We start from the raw sequence: 23,794 nt of genomic DNA, 5'->3' as shown, positions 1-23,794 counted from the left end.
TGCAGACAACTTTTTTTTCGAGAGGAAGCAGGAACTTTTTTTTCTCCTGCCTTTTTTTCCCCTCTCTATCAGCACAGCTCCAGGCAGCCACTAAAACCTCCTGATGCGTTGTAAGCGGTGCCTCCGGACACGACTATTAGCATCTCATCAGTCCGACGAGCCTTCATTACGTGGCTATCCTGTTAGCTTTTCGGCGTGGCGCCCCCCCCCCCTACCGAATCCCACCTGGCGGGGCGCCCCGCGTGAAGTGGCCCCGGGCGCACTGCCCTGCCGTGCGTGGACAAAACAAACACGATTTCTTTATGAGAATTTGATTGGCTAAGCGCGACGTCAGCGCCCGCAGCATCAGCAGCGTGCCGGCTCTGTTTTTCCGAGACCCTCAGAGAGGGGGGGGAGAGAGAGAGAGAGAGAGAGAGAGAGAGAGAGAGAGAGAGAGAGAGAGCTGGATTGAATAGTCATTAACACAGTGGCCGCGATAGCATCGGTCCATGCAGTTGGGTGTGCAGCAGGTTGCGCGGCTCGGCCGATCGGACGCGAGATGACCACTGTAATAATCGGCGGCGTAATGGCCCGTTTCGCCCGGTTGGGCCGCTTGGGCCGTTTTGCTGGGCGGATCGCAGTACGCACCGTGCCACTGTTAATTGGCTTAAACGCCGCGCCGCGACTGACGCATGCACCTCGCCACGCCACGCGAGATTACGGACACGATTTATGAATGCCAGTGGAGTGGACGCGTTGGCGCTGCGGCTGCGTCTTTTCGGCCGAATCCGCCGAGGCCGCGACCAGCGGGGAAGAGTGAGTTCGTACACTTTAAATGTTGTACGGTGGAGGTTCTCCATATTACGGTGAAAATGTTCCATAAGATGGTGCAGCTGACTTCATAACATACCTTTGAGAATTCACCGTATCTTATAGATATTTTGACGACGACCAAGACGGTGACGACGACCAAGACGACGTCGGCGGGCAACTGAGAGAGGACATTTTCTAAATAATGATTGCTGTGAAAGGCTGCGGCACATTCGTCAGCGCGTCGCGTCGCGTCGCTCCAACAGGTGGCACCGCGAGGCGGGCGAGGCGCAGTGAGGCTCCGCGATGACGAATGGCGGCGCGAGATAAATTTCAATCACGCCGCACGCGCGTTGTAAAGGCACGCCGCCGCCAGCAGACTCATTCCGAGAGTCTCGCTCTGTCTCTCTCGCACCCATACGGGACGCTCCGTGAGTGCGAGAGAGTCAGAGCGACGAAAACACGAGTCTCGGCATCAGTCTGCAGGCGAGGCGGGTCTGGCCAGCGTCTCGCGCCGTGCCGACGGCCCAACACGACAGAATCCATCTCGCTCCGACTCCTCACTAGCGACTCTTGTTGTCGTCGTGTGTGGACGGAATTCTCATACTTCGCCAGGCTTCTTGTGCCTCTCGTACTTCTCATAGGACTTTTCGTACTGCTGATACGACTTCTCGTACTTTTCAGAAAGCTTCTCGTACTTTTCTCACGACTTCTCGTACTTTTCTCACGACTTCTCGTACTTATCTCACGACTTCTCGTACTTTCCACAGGACTTCTCTCAACTCTTATACGACTTCTCCTACATCTCTATTTTTCACACTTCTCATACATCCCATCCAGCTTTGACCGCGAGCGCTCTGACCCCTTCTGCACAATTTATGCACGAGTTCGTATGCACAATTATGCAATCTGCTTCTTCAGACTCTCCGTCTCCGTCGCCGCGGTTCGGATTGCCTGCCCGCGCCGCGCCGCGCTGCGTCCGCGGCCCCGCGAAATAATTTGTGGTGCCGTCGCTCCGTTTCCATGATTCATGCCAGCCTCGTCATCTTGCCTCCCTAAAATAAACTTGCTCGAGTACGCGTGTGACAACGCGACATGTGTAACCGTGCGTGCGTGTGTGTGTGTGTGTGAGTGTGACATGACGGCGAGCTTACACCCCATATTTTTATTTATTTGTTACTTTTTGGCGGAAAACGCGCGTGCACTCCGGACGACAGCGATACTGATACTCCTGTCCGCCGCGGTGTGTCTTGACTTTGCTCTCATTAAAAGTGAGTTGTTGGCGGTGTTTCCGCCACCCTCTCTTTAGTATGCCTGTCTGTCTGTCTGTCTGTCTGTGTGTCTGTCTGTCAGTCTTTTTGCCCTAAAAGGTGGCTTAGGGGCTTACGACCCGGCAGCGGCGGCGACGCAATGCGCCTCACTTCAAATCAATGCCTATTGTTAGTGTGGGCGCCGCCGCACCCCGCCGCACCCCGCCGCACCCCGCCACACCCCGCCCTCGCGGTACCGCCACAATCCCCGCCAGAGGGTCCAGCGCTGCGTCTGCGACGCCCCTCCCCCTCCCCTTCCCCTCCCCTCCCCTCCCTCCGCCTTCGGCGGCCCTTCGGCCCCAGGGGGAGACTCACGGATTGTTTGTGGGGTGATTTGTCACTTGCAAAAGCGCCTTTGTGGACTCGTGTTCGACACTTACTGCTTGTATAGTGCCGAGACAGGGAGGCGCGGCGGGGCCAGACGGGGCGGGGCGGGGCGGGGCGGGGTGGCGTTGAACCCGCGGCGGGCTGCCGAAAAGTGTTTCATTTGCGGCCGCCTCTTTGCCCCTCGGCATTCCGCCGCTCCCCAATTGCGTTACCGCGGCCTCTGTGCCGGCCGCGCCGCGCCGCGCCGCGCCCGCCGACCTGCACACTGCTTCCGAGAGCCGCTTCCTCGTCGCTCCGTCTCTCTCGCACCCAGACGGGGCCGCCCCACGGGTGCGAGAGAGACAGAGCGACGGGGACGCGACTCTCAGTGTGCTTGCAGCCCTTGCCGAAGGGGAGGCCGCCAGAGGCAGCCAGGCAGCGGGAAGTGTCAGGGTTTGTCTCGTCCCCGACACGCGCTTTGCATGATGGGTTTTGAATCCTTAATTCCAAGGTTCGGAATGAGATTCAGGGAACTGCACTGGTAGAGCGCGCCCCGCCTCGCCTTTGGCGGAGCGTGTATAGTGTAGTGCCGCTGTTCCGGCCGCGTGGGGTGGCGGGGCACAGTGGGCCGGAGGCGGACAAAACTCTAGACGCGTTTTGAGCTCCAGAGTCGCTAAATAGGGCTCGAACCGAACGTGCGACCCCACCAATGGATTCCTCTTTCGGAGAGCAATCCATTGGTGGGGTCACTCGTTCGGTTCGAGTCCTGTTTAGCGACTCTGGAGCTGAAAAGGCATCTAGAGTTTTGTCCGCCTCCACCGGTCTTCTGGCCCACTGTGCGGGGTGGGGCGGGGGTGGCAGGTGTGGGAATCACAGATGAAAGCGGGTAAAAAATGACTGTGAGGTCGTGAGCACAATCTGCCCGGGGAAGCGAAGAACAAGGGACATGTGGTAGTGCGGGGGCGGTGGGCACGAGAGAAAGAGATAGCAGAGAGGTGAAAAAGAAAAGAGAAATAGAGAAAAAAAAGGTAAAATACGGGGGAAGAATCTAATAATGTTCTTCTGCTGCGTTTCTCCTGGCCTGGCTTCCCCCACAGTGCGTGAATCAGCAAAGAATGTAAGGGAACATACGGAGGGAAATTCAATTGCACTCGATGTATTCCTCCAGACTCAGCGTGACGTCGCCAGGGGGCCACCGTGGGCTAGGCGGTCACAATCCCGGACGCGTTTTGAGCTCCAGAGTCGCTAAACTGGACTCGAATCGAGCGTGTGACCCCACCAATGGATTCCTCGTTCGGAGAGCAATCCATTGGTGGGGTCACACGTTCAGTTCGAGTCATGTTTTGCGACTCTGGGGCTCAAAACGCGTCCGGGATTTCGACCGCCTCCGCCGGTCTTCTGGCCCACTGTGCGCCACCTCCGGAGTGGAAACGGAACCAGATTCCGTCGGCGAGGTGCGTGCCGCAAGAAGAATAATGGTAAACTAATTAATCTCGGAAATAATGACAGTGTGCGCCGAGTGATGGATCGCGCCACGCGACACTGTCCCGAACAAAATTAACAAAACACCGCACGCCGTATCTCTCTAATCCGTGCCTCGCGCTTTATTACCATTTTTTTTTTAAACATTTTTTTTTCGCTTTGTTCGCTTTTGGCGTTGTATGAATGAGCGGGCTTGCGTGATTTAATCGCGAGGATCTTTATCCAAACAGACGATCCATCACCTGGCTTGTTTCGGCCCTTCCCGTCGCCCCGCCCGGCCTGGCGCGAGCCACCACACTGATTCCGAGAGTCGTTCTCGTCGCTCTGTCTCTCTCGCACACCCACACGGGACGCCCCACGAGTGCGAGAGAGACAGAGCAAGACTCTCGGAAGCAGTGTGCTGGGCGCCATCTGTCGGCCGGCCGCGCAAACACGCTGCGCACTTGTCACGTCCCCGCTGACGCGTACATCACGCCGGGACACTGGAAGGCCCCGCTAATGCACCGTGGGCCGCAAGGCCGGTGGAGGCGGCCAAAATTCTAGACGCGTTTCGAGCTCCAAAGTCACTAACTAAGACTCGAACTGAACGTTTGACCCCACCAATGGATTCCTCGTTCGGAGAGCAATCCATTGGTGGGGTCAGACGTTTGGTTCGAGACCCATTTAGCGACTCTGGAGCTCAAAACGCGTCCGGGATTTTGACCGCCTCCACCGGTTTTCTGGCCCACTGTGTAACGCACGCCGCTCGTTGGGAAAGTTTCTGACAGTGTGTGGCCCTCGGGCTTACGCAAGGAAATGTTTTTCACCCGCCGTAAACGGACGTGTCGTATTTTTTTTTCAATCGAACAATCGCGCGACCGCACGACCGCGGTCGCCGTGTCCCGCTCCTCCAGGAGCATGACTTCAGCAGGTGGTCCTCGGCGGACCGATTTCGAGCGCCTCGCTCTGTCTCTCTCGCACTCACGGGGCGCCCCGTCCAGGTGCGAGAGAGACAGAGCGACGAAAACGACTCTCGCGGAATCAGTCCGCAGAAGGCCACGGAGCCGTTTTTACCGGCCGTAGTCGCGCTTTAGTGCCCATTGACAGACGGATAGGGCAGCGCGGTGCGGCGCGGCGCGAGGTGTTTAGTGTCGGGACACAGCGCCCAGTTTGGAGCCCTTAAATATTTTTATTGAAAGTAAAAGAAAAGGACAGGCGAAACGAGTTTGGGTCGCTCGGGGCCCGAGAAATTTCCGAATTTAAGACACGGCCGTTTAAATGTATAACGGGATAGCAGCTCTCTTCGTGAAACCGCAGAATTTCACCGCCAAACGAAACGCCACCCCACTGTAAATGTCTCACGACGAAAGGCTGCACCAAGTGGAGATTTTCTCCAATACCAACGAAATTTGTCAAAATGTCCATAAGGTAGAGTGAATTCTCAGTGGTATGTTATGAAGTCAGCTGCACCACCATAATATGAAACATTTTCACCATGGAGAATCATGGAGAATACAAAATTTATAGTGCCTGACGCGGTGAGTTAAAGTTAAAACGCCTCAAATATGTCTTGCAGTGCAGCCTCGCTCTTTGCCAGTCCACTCTAAACAAAACGCGGGCGGCGCTGGCGCGTTCGCGTGCAAGATATTGCGTGGCCTTTGAGTCATAGACGCGTTCCGCCGAGCGATTCAGAAGAACGGTTCGTCGCTCTGTCTCTCTCGCACCCTCACGCAGAGCCCCACGAGTGCGAGAGAGACAGAGGAGTGACTCTTCTGAATCGCTCGGCGGCAGACAGGCGGTGCAAAACGCCTCAAATTCTTTGCGCCAAAAGCGGGCGGCTGTTTTGGCCCGCCTGGATGGTGGCATTCCAGAGGGTCGCCCCACAGGGCTGCCCCCGGGGGCGCAGAGAGAAAGGGGGAGGGGCTTGTTTTGAAAGTGTGAAGCGGGCGCTGGCGGGGGACCGAGCAAGTCAGTGGCAGAACCGAATCGAGAGACGAGCGACCAATTTTCACGCCACTGTTGTTGTTTGTTGGTGATGAAAGGAGGCTGTGCGAAATTTGGGCCAAGTTTGATTAAGGATCCGCATTGAGTTTGGCGAAAGTAATACAGTTTGCCGGAGTCGGGCGTCACTGCGAACCGGCTCCGAGAGTCAGTCGTCGCTCTGTCTCTCTCGCACTCGTGGGGCGTCCCGTAAAGGTGCGAGAGAGACAGAGCGACGAGAGCGACTCTCTGGATCACGGAGTTGGCCGCGCTGCCCGTGCTTTCGGCCATCGGCTGGCGCGGTCCGGTTCGGAAGGACGCCCCAGGGATGCGTTCGTAAACCACGTGACATTTTGAGGCCACTTTTCGACCCCCTCGACGAACCCTCCACCCGGCCAACTTCGGCCCGGCCGACGAACCCTCCCCCTCCGTCGCCCGTTTTAAAAACGCTGCCACTGCTTTGCTTTGTCACGGCCCGCCGGACGTAAATGGACAACCTCTGCACCGCGATTTGGGCCCGCCGGCCCGACCCCACGCACGGCACACTGAGAGTCGTTTTCGTCGCTCTGTCTCTCTCGCACTCGTGGCGCGTTGCGTACAGGTGCGAGAGAGACGGAGCGTCGGCAAGGCGCGCCAAATTAATGACCGGCTGACGGACAAACGGTCGCCTATCAGACGGACATGGCGTTGTCTGGCTGCAGGGCCCTTCCCTCGGCAGGGCGGCCTGCAGCGCCGCGCGGGATAAATTTAAATCTGGGAAATAAGTCAACCGCGTCGCGGCGGCCGCGGCGCGGTTAGACAGTCGCTCTGTCTCTCTCGCACTCACCGGGCGCCCCGTAGGGGTGCGAGAGAGACAGTGCACGCACAGTGGGCCAGATAACCGGCGCGGGCGGACAAAACTCTAGACGCGTTTTGAGCTTCAGAGTCGCCAAATGGGACTCGAACCGAACGTGTGACCCCACCAATGGGTTGCTCTCCGAACGAGGAATCCATTGGTGGGGTCACACGTTCGGTTCGAGGCCTGTTCAGCGACTCTGGAGCTCAAAACGCGTCTAGAGTTTTGTCCGGCGGCGCCGCTCGTCTGGCCCACTGTGACGCTCGCCTCGCCACCTGTGCGGCCTGGCTGCGCGCTGCGCCTGGAAGCCTGGAACGCGACCACGCCGGCGGCCTCCTTTGCCACCAAAGTTGCGGTGTAGGGCGCAGCGCGGCGCAGCGCAAGGCGGCCGGTGAAACTGGAAGCGCATCTGAAACCGGAGTCTGTCCACTGCAAGAGGCTCGAGTGACCAAAAGGGCGTAACTGGGGTCCGGCCCGTCCGGCTGCAGACCGAGAGTCTCGCTCTGTCTCTCTCGCACCCATGCGGGACGCCCCATGAGTGCGAGAGAGACAGAGCGACGCACCCGGCCGGGGCTCCGGGACCGGACGGCCGGGCGGAGGGAGGACGGGCAAGGAGAGGGATCGAAGTTGCACGCGCGGGGACACGGACATGGATCCGAAGGAAGAGAGTAGTTGACGCGACTTCCGTCGCGCGTAAGTACGCCACGACTCGGGGTACCATTGCAACGTCTCTGTACCGCTCACTTTCTCTGCCACTCATGCCACACCCTCAATGGTTTAGCGCAATTTTTGTACGAAATTTCACAGCCTTGTCTTTTCTAAAACATACGAGGAGTTCTTACATATCTCACGTCTCGATCGAAATTTCACATTGGTCTGCACAAACGACTTTTGCAGGTACAGGCCAAACTTTAATTACTTTTTTTATGACAAAAAATTTTTATGTGTCAAGATGTTTTTTTCTGTGCGGACGGAACAGAAACAACTGGGTGACGCGCACTACTGACGTGGAGCTCGGGGTGTGGCGGTGCCGGCTGCCTGGTCGATTAGCGACTGAATTCTTCAGCGCCCCGCGTCGCGCCGCGTCCGCCGTGTCCACCACACTGCCGTCCAGCTCAAGCGCCGCTCTTTCGACCACCTTCCAATATGCAGCGAGTGGTGCGCCACTATTGGCGCTACTGCACTGAAAACTTAAGTGTGTAGTGAGCGCACACTTCTACCACGCAAAGTGTACACTAGTGTGCTCCGCTTGGGTTGATTTCAGCTCCAGAGTCACTAAATGGGACTCGACGGTCCAGCGCGGCTTGTTCCCGTCCATCCTCAGTATCTCTCCAGGCGGGCCAGATAATGCGACACTAAAACTCTTTTACTGCGACGGATTGACAAGTTGTGGCGGCGAGACGCGAGGCGCGTCGCAAGAGGCTGAGCCGTAAGCCCGGGGGCCGCCGGGGGCCGCCGGGGGCCGCGCCTAGAGCACGTGGGGAATTATTGCCCAAAGCCCCGCGGCGAGGCGCTCTGTCTCACTCGCACTCACGGGGCACCGCACGAAGGGGTGCGATAGAGAGGCGTCTGCCGACGAGGCGAGCGAAAGGTGTGGCAAAACCTACCCCGCCCCGCCAAAGAGTCTATCACTTCTCCTACCTAAATGTTCGCCTACCTGTCTATTTCGCCTACCTATATTTCGCCTACCTAATAAAAATATTGAATAAAAATATTCAATAAAATATTGCCATTTTTCGCCTACCTATAGTCCGCCTACCTAATAAAAAAATTAAATAAAAATATTCAACAAAAAAAACGAAAAAATCGGCGGCAAAAAGTGGCAATACGAAAGTCTCAAGGAGACCCGCCGATCAGCTTCGGTGTTCTAATGGGAACCGGGCCTTCATCCGACGCTCCCTGCCGCGCAATTCGACAGATTAGTGGGTTCGTATTGGGCTGGCCCACCCGAAGTGCGCGCGGTTTCTGTGGTACAGTGAGAGTCCAGATTCAGAGGCCTTACCTCAGAGGGGTCACATTGGGTATTTGAACCCGCGACCCCGAGTGCCGAGTCTAGTCAACTCCTCTACCCTGACCGCTCAGCCACCGAACCAGCTTGTCGGCGGCGATGTCGCAACTCCTCTTAAGCTGCCGTTCGAGAAATCTGGTCCCGAAAAAATTGTACTTTGTGCGGTCTCGAACCCGGGACCTGCTACTTCCCACATCATGCTCTTAACCACTGAGCCACCGGGACGCCATGGCACCCGGCCTGCCTGCGCTGGTACTCAATCTTCTCTGGATATACCTCCCAAAGCAATTGGTCGCCGAAAAAATTGTGTATACTACCGGTCCCGAACCCGGGACCTGCCGCTTCCCACGACATGCTCTTAACCACTGAGCCACCGGGACGCCATGGCAGCCCCCCTGCCTGCGCTGGTACTCAATCTTCTCTGGATATACCTCCCCAAGCAATTGGTCGCCGAAAAAATTGTGTACATTACCGGTCCCGAACCCGGAACCTGCCGCTTCCCATATCATGCTCTTAACCACTGAGCCACCGGAGGATCATGGTGCCAGCACTGCCAGCGCTGGTACTCAATCCTCTCCGGATAGACCTCGTCAAGAAGTCGGCTGCCTCTGCCGAAAAATAAGCTCATGGTACTAGTCTCGAACCCGAGACCTGCCAGTCAGGAACGCAGCGTTCTAACCACTGGCCCACCAGTTTGCTATGGGCGCCGCTCTCCTAGCGCCGAACTTCAATACCCACCCATCTTGCTTGATGCTGGACAAATAATAACTTCGGCGATGGGGTGAGCGCTGCGCGTAGTAACCTAGTAGCGCAGTGGTTTGAGTGCTGCGTTCCTGACTGGCAGGTCTCGGGTTCGAGACTAGTACCGTGAGCATATTTTTCGGCAGAGGCAACCGACTTCTTGACGAGGTCTATCCGGAGAGGATGAAGTACCAGCGCTGGCAGTGCTGGCACCATGATCCTCCGGTGGCTCAGTGGTTAAGAGCATGATATGGGAAGCGGCAGGTCCCGGGTTCGGGACCGGTAGTATACACAATTTTTTCGGCGACCAATTGCTTGGGGAGGTATATCCAGAGAAGATTGAGTACCAGCGCAGGCAGGGCGGCTGCCATGGCGTCCCGGTGGCTCAGTGGTTAAGAGCATGTCGTGGAAAGCGGCAGGTCCCGGGTTCGGGACCGGTAGTATACACAATTTTTTCGGCGACCAATTGCTTTGGGAGGTATATCCAGAGAAGATTGAGTACCAGCGCAGGCAGGCCGGGTGCCATGGCGTCCCGGTGGCTCAGTGGTTAAGAGCATGATGTGGGAAGTAGCAGGTCCCGGGTTCGAGACCGCTCAAAGTACAATTTTTTCGGGACCAGATTTCTCGAACGGCAGCTCAAGAGGAGTTGCGACATCGCCGCTGACAAGCTGGTTCGGTGGCTGAGCGGTCAGGGTAGAGGAGTTGACTAGAGTCGGCACTCGGGGTCGCGGGTTCAAATACCCAATGTGACCCCTCTGAGGTAAGGCCTCTGAATCTGGACTCTCACTGTACCACAGAAACCGCGCGCACTTCGGGTGGGCCAGCCCAATACGAACCCACTAATCTGTCGAATTGCGCGGCAGGGAGCGTCGGATGAAGGCCCGGTTCCCATAAGAACACCGAAGCTGATCGGCGGGTCTCCTTGAGACTTTCGTATTGCCACTTTTTGCCGCCGATTTTTTCGTTTTTTTGTTGAATATTTTTATTTAATTTTTTTATTAGGTAGGCGAACTATAGGTAGGCTCAAAATCGGGGCTGTTCATTAGACCTACCTCACAGTTGACCTACCAATATATTTATTAATAAAAATATTAACATAATTATTTGAATAAAAATATGGGACTATAAATAATAGTGTTATAAATATTAACAAAAAAGGTTGACCTACCCCACAGTTGACCTATCCTATATTTTTATTATAAATTTTTTGAAGTATCGTCTACTGTCACTGGGACACTGTCACGCTTCACCTGCCGCGACGTCATCGCGCTTCCCCTGCCGCGACACTGTCGCGCTTCCCCTGCCGCGACACTGTCGCGCTTCCCCTGCCGCGACACTGTCGCGCTTCCCCTGCCGCGAGGCCGTCGCGCTTCCCCTGCCGCGACACTGTCGCGCTTCCCCTGCCGCGACACTGTCGCGCTTCCTTTGCCGCGACACTGTCGCGCTTTCCCTGCCGCGACACTGTCGCGCTTCCCCTGCCGCGACACTGTCGCGCTTCCTTTGCCGCGACACTGTCGCGCTTCCCCTGCCGCGACACTGTCGCGCTTCCCCTGCCGCGAGGCCGTCGCGCTTCCCCTGCCGCGACACTGTCGCGCTTCCTTTGCCGCGACACTGTCGCGCTTCCCCTGCCGCGACACTGTCGCGCGTCCCCTGCCGCGAGGCCGTCGCGCTTCCCCTGCCGCGACACTGTCGCGCGTCGCGCTTCCCCTGCCGCGACACTGTCGCGCTTCCCCTGCCGCGAGGCCGTCGCGCTTCCCCTGCCGCGACACTGTCGCGCTTCCCCTGCCGCGACACTGTCGCGCTTCCCTGCCGCGATACTGTCGCGCTTCCCCTGCCGCGACACTGTCGCGCTTCCTTTGCCGCGACACTGTCGCGCTTCCCCTGCCGCGACACTGTCGCGCGTCCCCTGCCGCGAGGCCGTCGCGCTTCCCCTGCCGCGACACTGTCGCGCGTCGCGCTTCCCCTGCCGCGACACTGTCGCGCTTCCCCTGCCGCGAGGCCGTCGCGCTTCCCCTGCCGCGACACTGTCGCGCTTCCCTGCCGCGACACTGTCGCGCTTCCCCTGCCGCGATACTGTCGCGCTTCCCCTGCCGCGAGGCCGTCGCGCTTCCCCTGCCGCGACACTGTCGCGCTTCCCCTGCCGCGATACTGTCGCGCTTCCCCTGCCGCGACACTGTCGCGCTTCCTTTGCCGCGACACTGTCGCGCTTCCCCTGCCGCGACACTGTCGCGCGTCCCCTGCCGCGAGGCCGTCGCGCTTCCCCTGCCGCGACACTGTCGCGCGTCGCGCTTCCCCTGCCGCGACACTGTCGCGCTTCCCCTGCCGCGAGGCCGTCGCGCTTCCCCTGCCGCGACACTGTCGCGCTTCCCCTGCCGCGACACTGTCGCGCTTCCCCTGCCGCGATACTGTCGCGCTTCCCCTGCCGCGACACTGTCGCGCTTCCCCTGCCGCGACACTGTCGCGCTTCCCCTGCCGCGACACTGTCGCGCTTCCCCTGCCGCGACACTGTCGCGCTTCCCCTGCCGCGGGGCCCTCGCGCTTCGTCGGTCAAGTCAAAAATATAGGGTAGGTCAACTGTGGGGGGGGTCAATTTTTTTTGGTAATATTTATATATTACTCCTATTTATATTCCCATATTTATATTCTAATATTTATATTAATATTTTTATTAATTAATATATAGGTAGGTCAACTTTGAGGTGGGTCAAGCTACATACACTCCGAAAAATGGCAATATTTTATTGAATATTTTTATTCAATATTTTTATTAGGTAGGCGAAATATAGGTAGGCGAAATAGACAGGTAGGCGAACATTTAGGTAGGAGAAATGAACATCTCCCCCGCCAAAGGCACTGGCTGACGACGCGGCCAACCCGTCCGCTGGCCGGTCGGTGTCCCTTTCTTCCCCTGCACTTCATTCCGTTTAATCATTTTAATCATGTCTGTGCGGGGCGGTAAAAACGAGTCATTCGCAGACCACGGCACGCGGCACGGAAAAAGTGCGTGCTGGCCGAGTGATACTTCTTCGTAGGGCGTCTCCGGAGGGCACCCCCCCACCCCCACCCCGCCCCGCCCCGCCTGCGGTCTGAGGAGACACCCTTCCCTCAAGGGGGCGCCGCGGCTGGGCTGGCGGGGCTGGCGGGGCCCCGCTGCCGCGAGGGCTGCCTATCGGCAGGCGGCGAATGATACACGATGCCCGTGGGAAGTCATAAGCCGCAGGGGTCTCCCTTCCCTCTTAGGTTCCGCAGGCGACACGCCCGAGGGGCTGCGTTTCGATAAAATGGAAAAAGGGGGAAGAAAAAAAAGAGACAAGAAGTGTCCTCTAATATCTCGATATTTTGGTCGCGGGGAGAAAAATAGTTTATTTATTCGCAGACGAATCTATGGCCATTCCTGCATCCGTGTTGATACTCCTCCTGTGGCGCCGCGAAGCACTGCCAGCAAGCACTGCGAGGACTGCCAGGCATTCAGTCACTGCACCTCCGCCTCGATCCACCTTGATGAGTTCTCATTTCAGTCACGCGCGCTTTCCTTCGCTCCTCTCTCTCTCTCTCTCTCTCTCTCTCTCTCTCTCTCTCTCTCTCTCTCTCTCTCTCTCTCTCCCTTCCGTGCGAGCCAGAGCCCTGGGTGGGCCCTCCCATTAGAAGCCACTCTCTAGCAGCTCGACAACAATTCCGAGGTATCTCATTTCACCTAATGTCTGAAATCCGCTTTGCCGCGTCGTGGCGCTGCCCGCCGCGCACTACCTGTGGACTGATTCCGAGGTTCCCTTTCGTCGCTCTGTCTCTCTCGCACCTGTACGGGCCGCCCCATGAGTGCGAGAGAGACAGAGCGAGACTCTCGGAATCGGTCTGCTGGCGGCCTGCACTGCAAGGCCTCCCCGGCGACGCGGCCCGGGTGACAGTGTGGTTGCCACGGCAACCATCATTCCGAGATGATTATCACCTTTGATTCGTCCCCAGGGCCGGGCACGGCGTGGCACGGCATGGCACGGCGTCGGCACGGCACGGCACGGCCCGGCCGTCGCGGCGGGCGGTCATGCCTCACCTGTCCGGGGCATCTCCGCGTCAAACTTTACGACAAGGCCCCGTCGTTTTGTCTTCGTTTTTCGTCGGCTTGCTTCTACGCAAGGAATGCGGACACCGCGCGCGGATCCGCTCCGCTGCAGCACAGTGGTTTTGCCAGAAGAGCGGCGGAGGCGGTCAAAATCCCAGACGCGTTTTGAGCCGCAGAGTCACTAAATGGGACTAGAACCGAGCGTGTGACCCCACCAATGGATTGCTCTCCGAACGAGGAATCCATTGGTGGGGTCACACGCTCGATTCGAGTCGTGTTTTTTGAGTCTGGAGGTGAAAACGCGTTTCGAGTTTCGGCCCCCGGCGCCGGTCCCCGGTCTTCTGGCAAACCCACAGTGTGCAGGTGCGTCTCGCCGACGACAGACAAGCGAGCAGCGCCGCGGTTCGGCACAACGAAGTTAGTTTGCGCCGCAGACAGTGGAGTTCGTGCCCCGCCCTGCTGGCACACTGCTTGCGCTGCTGCAGACTGATTCCGAGAGTCGTTTTCGTCGCTCTGTCCCTGTCGCGCCCATAAGGGACGCCCCATGGGTGCCAGAGAGACGGAGCGACGAAAACGACTCTCGGAATCGGTCTGCTGGCGCGGCATCGGGTTGGCGTTGGCCAGCCTTCCAAGGCACCGGCGCACGCGGCGCCTTTTTCGCTTGCGTGCCGCGCCGCCGCTCGGTCCAGAGCCCCGCCGTGCCCCGCACTGCCCTCCAGCCTCGGCTTAGCCGGGCCGGGGAGCAAGCCAAAGACAAAGGGTGTAATTTTACACCGTTTTCGCGATAGCGACAACCAAGACGCCCGAACGCCCTCCTCTAACCACTCGTCTTTTTTATTGCCAAGTTTTTGTTGTTTTTTATTCCCTTAATCCCGAAGGAAGCGGTGCACTGGAAACACTTATCTTTCGCGGCGGCTTCCAGTTGTCCCTCTGTAGCATCCCTCTCTCTCTCCGTTTCTCTGTCTCTCCCTCCATCTCTCTCCCCTCCCCTCCTCCCTCCCCCTCCCCACCCCCGCCGCGCTCCTCGCCACCCGAAGTCCTGTGGGACGTCCCGCCGCTGTAGCTGCTAATTAGACAAGGCTCGTTGTCACTTGTACATTATTTACACGTCGCCGTTATTTGCAGTGTGGCCGTGCCCTACTGTGCCGTGCCGCGCCGCGCCTCCGGGGCCAAGAGGCCCGGCACGTTAACTAGATCGGCCTCGTTAACTCGCCGAGTACACTGCATGCACAATGGATGGACCGCGCGGTACCTGATGGCACGCGGATGGGCCGAGGACGGGCCTTGCCAAGGCCTCGCGCCGCTCGCGTCCCCTTGATGGGCAATCGACTTATTTAGCGGGCCACTAATGGCATGGAGCCCACCCCACGCACGGCAGTGTGCCCGCACGCCACAGGTGAAAGAGGGGCCCGCCTTGCCTTCGCCTCGCCTCGACGACCCGAAGCGATTTGCGTGTCGTTTTTCGCGCACGTTCCGGAAAACTAGCCTGGCCCTATATAACAGGGTTGTTTTTCGCGTACTCTCCGAAAAACTGTCGCTTAGAACAGAACTAGGGTCGTTTCCGTCGCTCTGTCTCTCTCGCACTCTTGGGGCGTCCCGTACGGGTGCGAGAGAGACAGAACGCCGAAAGCGACTCTCGGAATGAGTCTGCTGGGCCGGGCCGCGACACGGCGGGGGGTCCCCGATCGGAGCGAGTTGAATGAGGACCTGGTCTTTCGGAAACTGCGCGGGAAAGGATGTGAGGGAAGGGGAACGGGTGGACAAGTGGTTTTGGGGAAGGGGGTGGGGGGCCGAACCACACGGCAGCTTAGACGCACTGGAACGCAATCAAAGTTCGTCGTGCGGGGCAACCGCAGTGGAGCAGAGCGAAGCACAGCGCCCTCTGTCGGTGACAAGCTCCTTCGCCCCCCCCCCCCCCACACGGATCCAGCCCCTCGTCATACGTCCTTCTGGCCAATCCCTTATCGGACTTAGCTCTGGACTTACACTGTCCCACCGCCTCTTGCTCGCCGCGTAGGACTAGGGACTTAGGGACTCGGAGGGCGCTGAGGTGTCCCGCGCCTCGTCACCGCCCGCAGACTGACTCCGAGAGTCGTTCTCGTCGCTCTGTCCCTCTCGCACCCTTGCGGCGTCGCGGACTGACGCGAGAGAGACAGAGCGACGAAAGCGACTCTCGGAGTCAGTCCGCCGCCGAGCCTTTGTTGTCGTCCGCCGCGAAGCTTGCGACCAACTCTGGCTGCCTTTCCGACCGACTGCGCTTCTTTTTAACAGTGTCGTGGCTCTGGCCGGCGCGCCGTACGTAAACATCGGCCTTTCGTGGATTGAGCAATTACGCCCGGTGTGTTGTTTGGGCATATCGGATCATCCCGGTACAGTCCGAGCGGCAAGCGCTGCCTTGCGACGACCGCTGGGTAGTTTTAAGATACTAAAGGTCTTCAGTGGCACATTGATTATGGTGATGGTGGTGATGATAATGATGATGATGATCATGATCATGATGAAGATGTTGATGACGAGGCGTTCTTGAGGAGTCCTTGAGCACCCCCTAGACAATAGAAACATTAAGGCTGATATATGTTTTCACAGTAAAAACCCTTTTTTTTAACCGTGTACTGTGCTTCTGCCTTTTCACCTGCTGCTGGGGCTTCTTTCTCTCTCGAACTTTCGCGGGTGACTGTACATAACGAGGTCTCTGCCGGCCCCTCAACTCGCCGCTCAGAAATAGCAAATACCGAAAAGGACGGCGAGCGGGTCGAGATGATTTACTCGCTCGCGTGCGACGCGCGCCGTTCCGAAAATGGGCCCGCCTCAAACTGGACCCGTTTTGGAAAAGTGTTTCTCCGGTCTTTTGGATGTAGCCGGTTAGTTCGCAATCCATTGACGCGAGCAATGTAAACAAACGTGTTCTCTCTGTGTTGCAGGCGGCTCAACAACAACATGATCAGGCAGCTGCCCGACCACCTGTTCACCAGCAACAGCAAGCTCCACCGACTGTAAGTGTTTCCTGATTTTCATCGAGGGCGTTTGGGGTCCGCCTTCTGTCTCTGTCGCACTCACTGGCAGTCCGCGAGGAGTGACAAGGACAGAGCTAAACGGGATTTGGGATCAGCGACGGCGGCGCGCTAAGCCGGCGAGGCGCCTCCACCGGAAAAGGGTTTAGCCGAGCCGACCTCTGCGATTTAATGAAGGCGAAGGGGGGAAATTCGCGACGAGGATTATCCCAATGCAAATTCGCGGCCAGACTGACTTCGCTGAACGCTCGACGAATCAAAGGCATACAGGCCGTCACACATAGTCTCTCTCTCTCTCTCTCTCTCTCTCTCTCTCTCTCTCTCTCTCTCTCTCTCTCTCTCTCTCTCTCTCTCTCTCTCTCCCCCTTCCCAAGAAGCACCTCGCCGTGGCACGACCCCGGCAGCACGGCACCCCTTTCGCCGGACCGGGCCGCCGGGGGCGCGCGTTCGGCAGGCTCGGCATGGCGGTAATCCAACAACTGGTTTACCGGCTCCCATTTTGTCGGAGCTTCGACGTGAATGGAAACCAGTTGGCTTTCTATTTTCTCTCTCGCGCGCGCTGCATGCGCTGCGTCTTGATGCAAAATGCATCGCGGTCCAATTGCTCCCTCTGTGGTGTGTGTGTGTGTGTGTGTGTGTGCGTGTGTGTGTGTGTGTGTGTGTGTGTGTGTGTGAAGGGGTGCGCAGTGTCGTGTTACGGCGGGGGACGTGATTTCACAGACAGGATTAGATTCAGCTTGTCGTCCCGCGACACGCCGCGCCACCCGCATCGGCTAAGGACCGCCACGGCACACTGTTTCCGAGAGTCCTTTTCGCCCACTCTCTCTGTCCTTCTCGCACCAACGGGTACGCCAACGTGAGTGCGAGAGAGACAGAGCGACGAAAAGGACTCGCGAGTCTGCAGACGCCGTGATTTGTCTCGACATCGCGTGCGGCCTGTGCGGACAGCGATTGGGAAACGCGGCGACTCGGCGGCTCCCCAAAACAGGTCACATTTGCTCCCGAATCCTCTTCAGAAAAACGTCGTCGCCGTTAGTGGTGGTTGTTTTGGAGATCGGACCATGCCTTCGATGTGAGTGCGCCACGGAGACTGCAGTTTCTTGCAATTGGAAGTTTCTCTGAGTCACTCGTTCATTCTTTGGGCGTGTAATCGACGCAACCCCACACTAACGCTGGTCTATTTCCGCTTAAGGATCCCTTTCTTCCCCGTCGTCGGAGAAAAGCGGTGACATGGCCAACGAGTGCGGATCCCTCACGCACTAGCAGCCAATTACGTGGCAAGGAGAAAAAGTTTTATTGGCTCATCCCGGCAAACTTGTTTTTTATGAAGGAGGAAGGGGGAGGGGGCGTTTTGGTGATGTTCTGAGGGGCTTTATCTAGCTTGGAGCCTCCCCCCCCTCATTTGCACAACGCTTCATTTTCTTTTGTTTTTCAGTGCAGTCGGGAGGAGGGCGAAAGAATGCGTCAGTCTTGAAATCGGGCAAATTAATAACTTTGAAGAAAGAGCTGCTAGGTGAAATGGGCGGCGAGAAAGGAGGGAAGGAAGGAAGAGGCGTTACGCGACGCGCACGGCCACGCCACGCCACGCCACGGCGCGTCGGACAACATTAAACTCGCATTAATTCAGATTAAATGAAACGGCGATCATCACGGCAAGGAGGAAGGGCCCTGCTCATTAGAAACTGCGCGGCATCTATCTATCCATCTACCTATCTACCCATCTATCTCTAACCTTTCTATCCACTGTAATTATTTTAGTCACGGCAGACGATTTGAGTGAGGCTTTCGTCACGTTTGAATGTGTCTCCACCTCGCAGTTCAACCGAAGTGACCCTTTGACACTCCTCCGCCGAGACAGTTCCACTCCGTCGGCGCAGCTCCACCCTTTCCACGACAACCGTGCGTCCCCCTCCCCCCCTTCCCCTCCTTTCCGCTCAAAGCCACCAAGTAGTCTTTGCAGGATTAATTAAAACGAATGGCATTATTTCGGTCGCTGCGTCAGCGGGATGTCACTGCCGCCGGCAATTCGCATGCAGTTAGTCGCGACTGCAAAAAAAAAACGGATTTTTTTGTTTAACGGACAGTGTTTATTGCATCCACTTCCGGGTTTGCACCGATTCAGATCGAACTTTATAGTCGCGTAACATTGTTCTCCATGCAGGCAGACCTTGGGGATGGCCGGTGTGGGGGGTGTGTGTGTGGTGGAGAGAGGGGAAAAGGGGAGAGAGAGAGAGAGAGACTTCCTCGTCCGTTTCACAATACTATCCACCTTCATGCAGTCAGCACGTTGCGTAATCCTCCCAGTGTCTTTTTTTTCGGCAGTCGTGAAAAACGACGATTCCTTTTCGCGATTTCATCGCCACTGTAAATCTCCCACGCACTGTCGTCCACGCGCGTCAAATAATAACAATAACAAGAAATCTTGCTCATTTCCATAGCGTGCGCGTACGTACACTCGGACACGCCGCAACAACCCCCTGCCTGTCCGCGGGCCGCCGCGGGGCGGGCTCGCCAGATCGAAATCAGTTCCCCTCTCCGTCGGGCCGTGGCGGAGCGCGTCTCTCTCGACCACAAACAATTACTCCAAGTTGCACCGCTCTTGCTCTTTGCGGCACTCTGTAAGTGTGTGTGTGTGTGTGTGTGTGTGTCGCACGCCTCGGCGGCAGCCATATGGGAGCACTGCAGCGAGGCGCGGGGGAGCGGAGCGGCGCGCATTGTTGGGTCACGGGTCACCCGGAGCGACCTCGACGGGATCTTTCTTGGCGTCCTTCTCTCTCTCTCTCTGTCGCACTCACGGGGCGTGGGGGTGCGAGTGAGACGGAGACGACGATCCTTCGCAGTGGCTCGGCAGCACGCGCCGGGGCGTGGGTGTGCCGACCTGCGCGCCTCGCGCGGCAATCCCCATGCAAATGCCATGCCGCTCTGTCTCTGTCGCACTCGCGGGCCGGCCCTTATGGGTGCGAGAGAGACGGAGCAATGACAGACAGTCCGCGCTGCATCGGGCTCCGCGGCTCCGCGCTCGCTATGCTGATGAGAGGCCAGTTCTACCTATCGGCGCTCCGCCGCCACGCCCGGCCGCTCCTCGCTCCTTTCCCCGGAAGGGTCCAAACCTTTCAAGGGGTCCGGTCCCAGGCGTTTTTCCGTGGCGCCGTTCCCCCAGAGGGTGAAAGGAGATGGGGGCGCGTTCCGCTTGGCGCGTGCGCGGAAGGGGGGGGGAAAAAGAGGAATAAAGGGGGAAATGTGGGATAAGGTTCCTCCTCGCCCCTCTCCTTCCCTCCCTATTTTCCTCTCCTTATCTCTCTCTCTCTCTCTCCCTTCCTCTCTACTCACTCTTCACACACACACACACATGCACATCTGTCGCCACAGATGAAGTGGTTTAGCGGCTTCACTGTGCGAAATACGCCAATGCACCGCCATCCAGCAACTAAGCATTAATTTTTTAAAAAAAGTTCATTTTGAAACTGTTGCGCTCAAATTTCAAAAAAAAGAGAGAGAGAGAGAGAGAGAGAGAGAGAGAGAGAGAGAGAGGAGAGAAGAGAGAGAGAGAGAGAGAGGCGAAAAGAGAGGGACAATGGTGGCGGCGTGTCTTTCAGTCTTTCAGCGGGGTGCCAGAGAGTGGTGGCCCGGCATGGTGGCCCGGCATGGTGGCCCGGCATGGTGGCCATGGTGGGCCCGAGCGAAAGGCGGCCATGAGTAATGGAGGGCAAACGGACCAAGAATGACAGGTGGGCATGGCGCATTTGGCTAGATCCGTCTCCTGTTCTTTTCTTTTACTTCTTCTCTGTCCGCCTTTCTGTCTCCGTCTGTCTGCCCATTCACAAGGGGATTCGTTTCAGGCCGACCCGCGAGCTTGCTGTGCACTTCCCTCATCATTGTTTCATCGCTGGCCGAAACCCTTTACTACACCCTGCCGGACCACCATCCCTATCGCAGTTCCCTCCGTACTTCTGTTCAACTATTTATCTCCTCAAACGTTTCCCTCTGCCTACATGAGCATCCACCACACTGCCAGGATCGCACTATCGCACACACACACACACACACACTTTCGTGCACGCGTTGGCCATTGTGCTTTCTGTGTGACTGACAGTTCGACTAACCCTTTCTCCGCCGCGATCCTCGTGTCTGACCTGCCACCGCTTCGGGCAGAATTTAGCCGGCTTCTTCTTCTTCTTCTTCTTCTTCTTCTTCTTCTTCTTCTTCTTCTTCTTCTCCTCATTCTGCTGAGCGGGAATCCGTGTAGCCCTGCGGGCCCGCTCCGCTCGCGCACGCCGCACACTTGAGGTATAGCAGCATAGCAGGCCCAATGTTACGCACGATCGTCACGCCTAGGTCGCTGTCATCAGGTTTTCGGGGTAGAAAGTAGAGAGCAGACACACACGCACACACACACGTACGCAGTGTGACAATTCACGCTTCCCGTCGGTGGCGTGTGACAATACGATTGGATCAAGAGGCGCGCCGTGATGAGCTTAGTGTCACTCAAAATGTTGGCCGTACGTACGCTTCCTTCCGTCACAACCCTCATCCTCTTCCCCCCTCCTCTCTCTCTCTCTCTCTCTCTCTCTCTCTCTCTCTCTCTCTCTCTCTCTCTCTCTCTCTCTCTCTCTCTCTCTCTCTCTCTCTCTCAGAGCTCCCCCGGCGACCCGCGGGCCCGCATCTCACCGCGAGATCGCGGCATAGTGGAGCAGCAGTCTGAGTTCACGCACTCCGAAAGCAGTGGCGTGGCAAGTGGCGGGGCGGGGCGCGGCGGGTTCTGATTAAAATCGGCGTTTGAAAAGCCCCTCGGCGTAATTAGGTTTAATTGAAAAAGCGAGCAGTCGGGCCGCGTCGTCGCGCGGTGCGGTGCCGCCTCGCCTCGCCCAGTCAGGCCATACCGCCGTGGGACGGCGACGGCGTCGCCTAGGAGTGCCGGCAGACCGATTCCGAGAGTCTCGCTCTGTCTCTCTCGCACCCATGCGGGACGCTATGTGAGTGCGAGAGAGACGGAGCGACGAAAGCGACTCTCGGTCCGCAGAAGAAGCCCCTCGTCGTTGTTCCCGGCGCCGCCGAGGCGAGAGAGCACGACGGACCGACCCACTGGAAGCCAGCTAAACTCCGCCGAAAAGGAGCCGACGGGTCGTGTGTGAAAACAGCTAGAAAAATGCTTAGTTTGGTACTGTAACTGTACACAAAATTGGGTTAAATTGAAACTTTGACTTAAAATTTATCATTGACAACAAAATGACTTCAGTTGAGTATTTCGCGTTCTTTGGGTTGGTGTCGTCGATCAGTGTCCCACCCTCGCGGGAAACAGTTCCAATAAGGAAACAATTTAAGGGGGAAGGAAGGAAAGCCGATGATTAGGTATTCTCGATACTTTGGATCGCACCGTGAGAGAGACCCGTTGATTAAAAATCTTGCTTGATTTTGCGTCACATCGTTGCTCGGTCACAGCCTTTTTTTTTTTCTTCTTCCGTTTTTGTTCAGTTTCCTTTTTTTTGCGCCAGACGCTGTTAACTTCCTTCCCTGCTTTTCGCCCCGTGTTTGGAGAGAGTTAAGGGAGGCCCAATAAGTTGAGGGGGAAAAGGAGCGACGAAAAATTAAACCGGGACGACGGAAGCAATATGGATTGGCTGTCAGCGGGTTGAATCGTCCGGAGGGAAAGGGGTGGCTAGAGGGGGGGGGGTGTCGGTGTGTCAATCATGCGCTGGCGAGTGCCCGCGACATCCTTTACTTGTGTTTCGAATTAGGTTTCGGAACGGCTACTCAAAAGAACGGCATGCTGTCTGCAGACTGACTCCGAGAGTCGTTTTCGTCGCTCTGTCTCTCTCGCACTCATGCGGCGTGCCTTATGAGTGAGACAGACAGAGCGACGAAAACGACTCTCGGAATCGGTCTGCTGTTTGCGCAGTTGCGAGCGTCTCAGAACAGTGTGCCCGCCACCCCTGTTTCCAGCTGCTCGCCAGCTCCGCCTTTTGTCTTCTAACGTTTTCAGAATTTTAAAGCCAGCAGGTATAAAGAGCGGAAGAAGTGGGAAACAGAGAGGACGGGGGGCTGTGTCCACGATAAGTAGGGCTAACCATCTGTAAACTTTTTGCACTTGGGGAAACGGCGGAAAGGGGGATGCGACGGCCAAGGAACTGGCTAGGCTGGGGCAGTGCGGGGCGTGGGGGGGCGGGCGTGGCGGGGGGGGCGTGGCGGCGCGGCGCGGAGGGACCACAGAGGCCCCCAGCCAGCCTGCCGGCCCCCGTTCCGTTTCGCAAAATTACCATCTTACCGGCGGCATGCCGGGGCAAGGCGAGGCAGCACACTGATTCCGAGAGTCGTCGCTCCGTCTCTCTCGCACTCGTGGGGCGTCCCTGTGGGTGCGAGAGAGACGGAGCGACGAAAGCGACTCTCGGAATCAGTCGGCAGATATCGCGAGCGCGGCTTTTCGGAGGGATTCTCGCCTAATTGGTCATTAGAAGCGCGTCTGCAGACCGATTCCGAAGGAGAGTCGCGGCGGCGCCCCGTCTCTGTCGCGCTCGCGGAGAGAGAGAGAGAGAGAGAGAGAGAGAGAGGGAGGAACCTTTCGAAATGAGCCTGACGCTGCCTCGCGCTCCGTCCCCGTGTTTTCGTATTTCCGCGCGCGGAGTTGTTTGGTGAACGGTTTTGCAGTGGTGGAGCGCTGCTGAAAGGTGCTCACTGGAAACGGACCGCCTTAGGTGGTAGAGCAAGGGCTTGGGAAGTGAGTGTTTCCTAGAGGTTGAAATACGAAAACTCCCTGAACAACTTCATAGGACTGTTAAAAAATCTTGGGAATTGGCGAAGAACTTGTTCGTAAGTATAAATACAGTGAGGATACCAAGATAGCACTAAAAACCTTGCCAATGTTTTCATTTTCCTGCTGGTGTTTGTTTTTAAGCCTGGTGATAAAGTTTTTAATGGTTTGCCTGAAAATGACAGCCTACCTCCCCCCTCCCCCTCAAAAAAGGGGGGTGAAAAAAGGAAAAAAAGAGAAAAACCTTGAGGGTGGTGAGGAAGATGGCGCAGGCAGACCGCGCCTAAAAAAATGTTTCTGAAAAGATAAATTCTTACCGATAGTCTTAGGTGGGAATAAATCCCTGCCCCGTAGAGGGCGCCATTCAAATCAGGAACAGCAAGGGGTGCCGCGCAGGGAGGGCGCCTGCACTGGCAGACGGCCAGCAGACTCATTCCGAGAGTCGTTTTCGTCGCTCTGTCTCTCTCGCACTCATGAGGCGTTGAGTACAGGTGCGAGAGAGACAGAGCGACGAGAGCGACTCTCGGAATCGGTGTGCAGCGTATGACTAA

At 57.3% G+C, this 23,794-nt stretch overlaps 1 protein-coding gene across 2 annotated transcripts in view; it reads left to right on the top strand.

Moving 5' to 3' along the window:
- LOC117647080 (protein slit) overlaps positions 1-23,794 on the top strand; it is a 120,537-nt gene that overhangs the window by 80,509 nt on the left and 16,234 nt on the right. For both annotated transcript variants that reach the window (XM_034388589.1, XM_034388588.1), the window contains exon 4: positions 16,409-16,480. In XM_034388589.1, coding sequence (XP_034244480.1) covers positions 16,409-16,480 — 72 coding nt within the window. The remainder of the gene's footprint in view (positions 1-16,408; positions 16,481-23,794) is intronic.

Source organism: Thrips palmi, unplaced genomic scaffold (genome assembly GCF_012932325.1).
Source record: "Thrips palmi isolate BJ-2018 unplaced genomic scaffold, TpBJ-2018v1 HiC_scaffold_2, whole genome shotgun sequence".
Taxonomy (NCBI): domain Eukaryota; kingdom Metazoa; phylum Arthropoda; class Insecta; order Thysanoptera; family Thripidae; genus Thrips; species Thrips palmi.
Note: the sequence above shows the minus strand (reverse complement) of the source record. Positions and strands in the feature narration are given on the sequence as shown.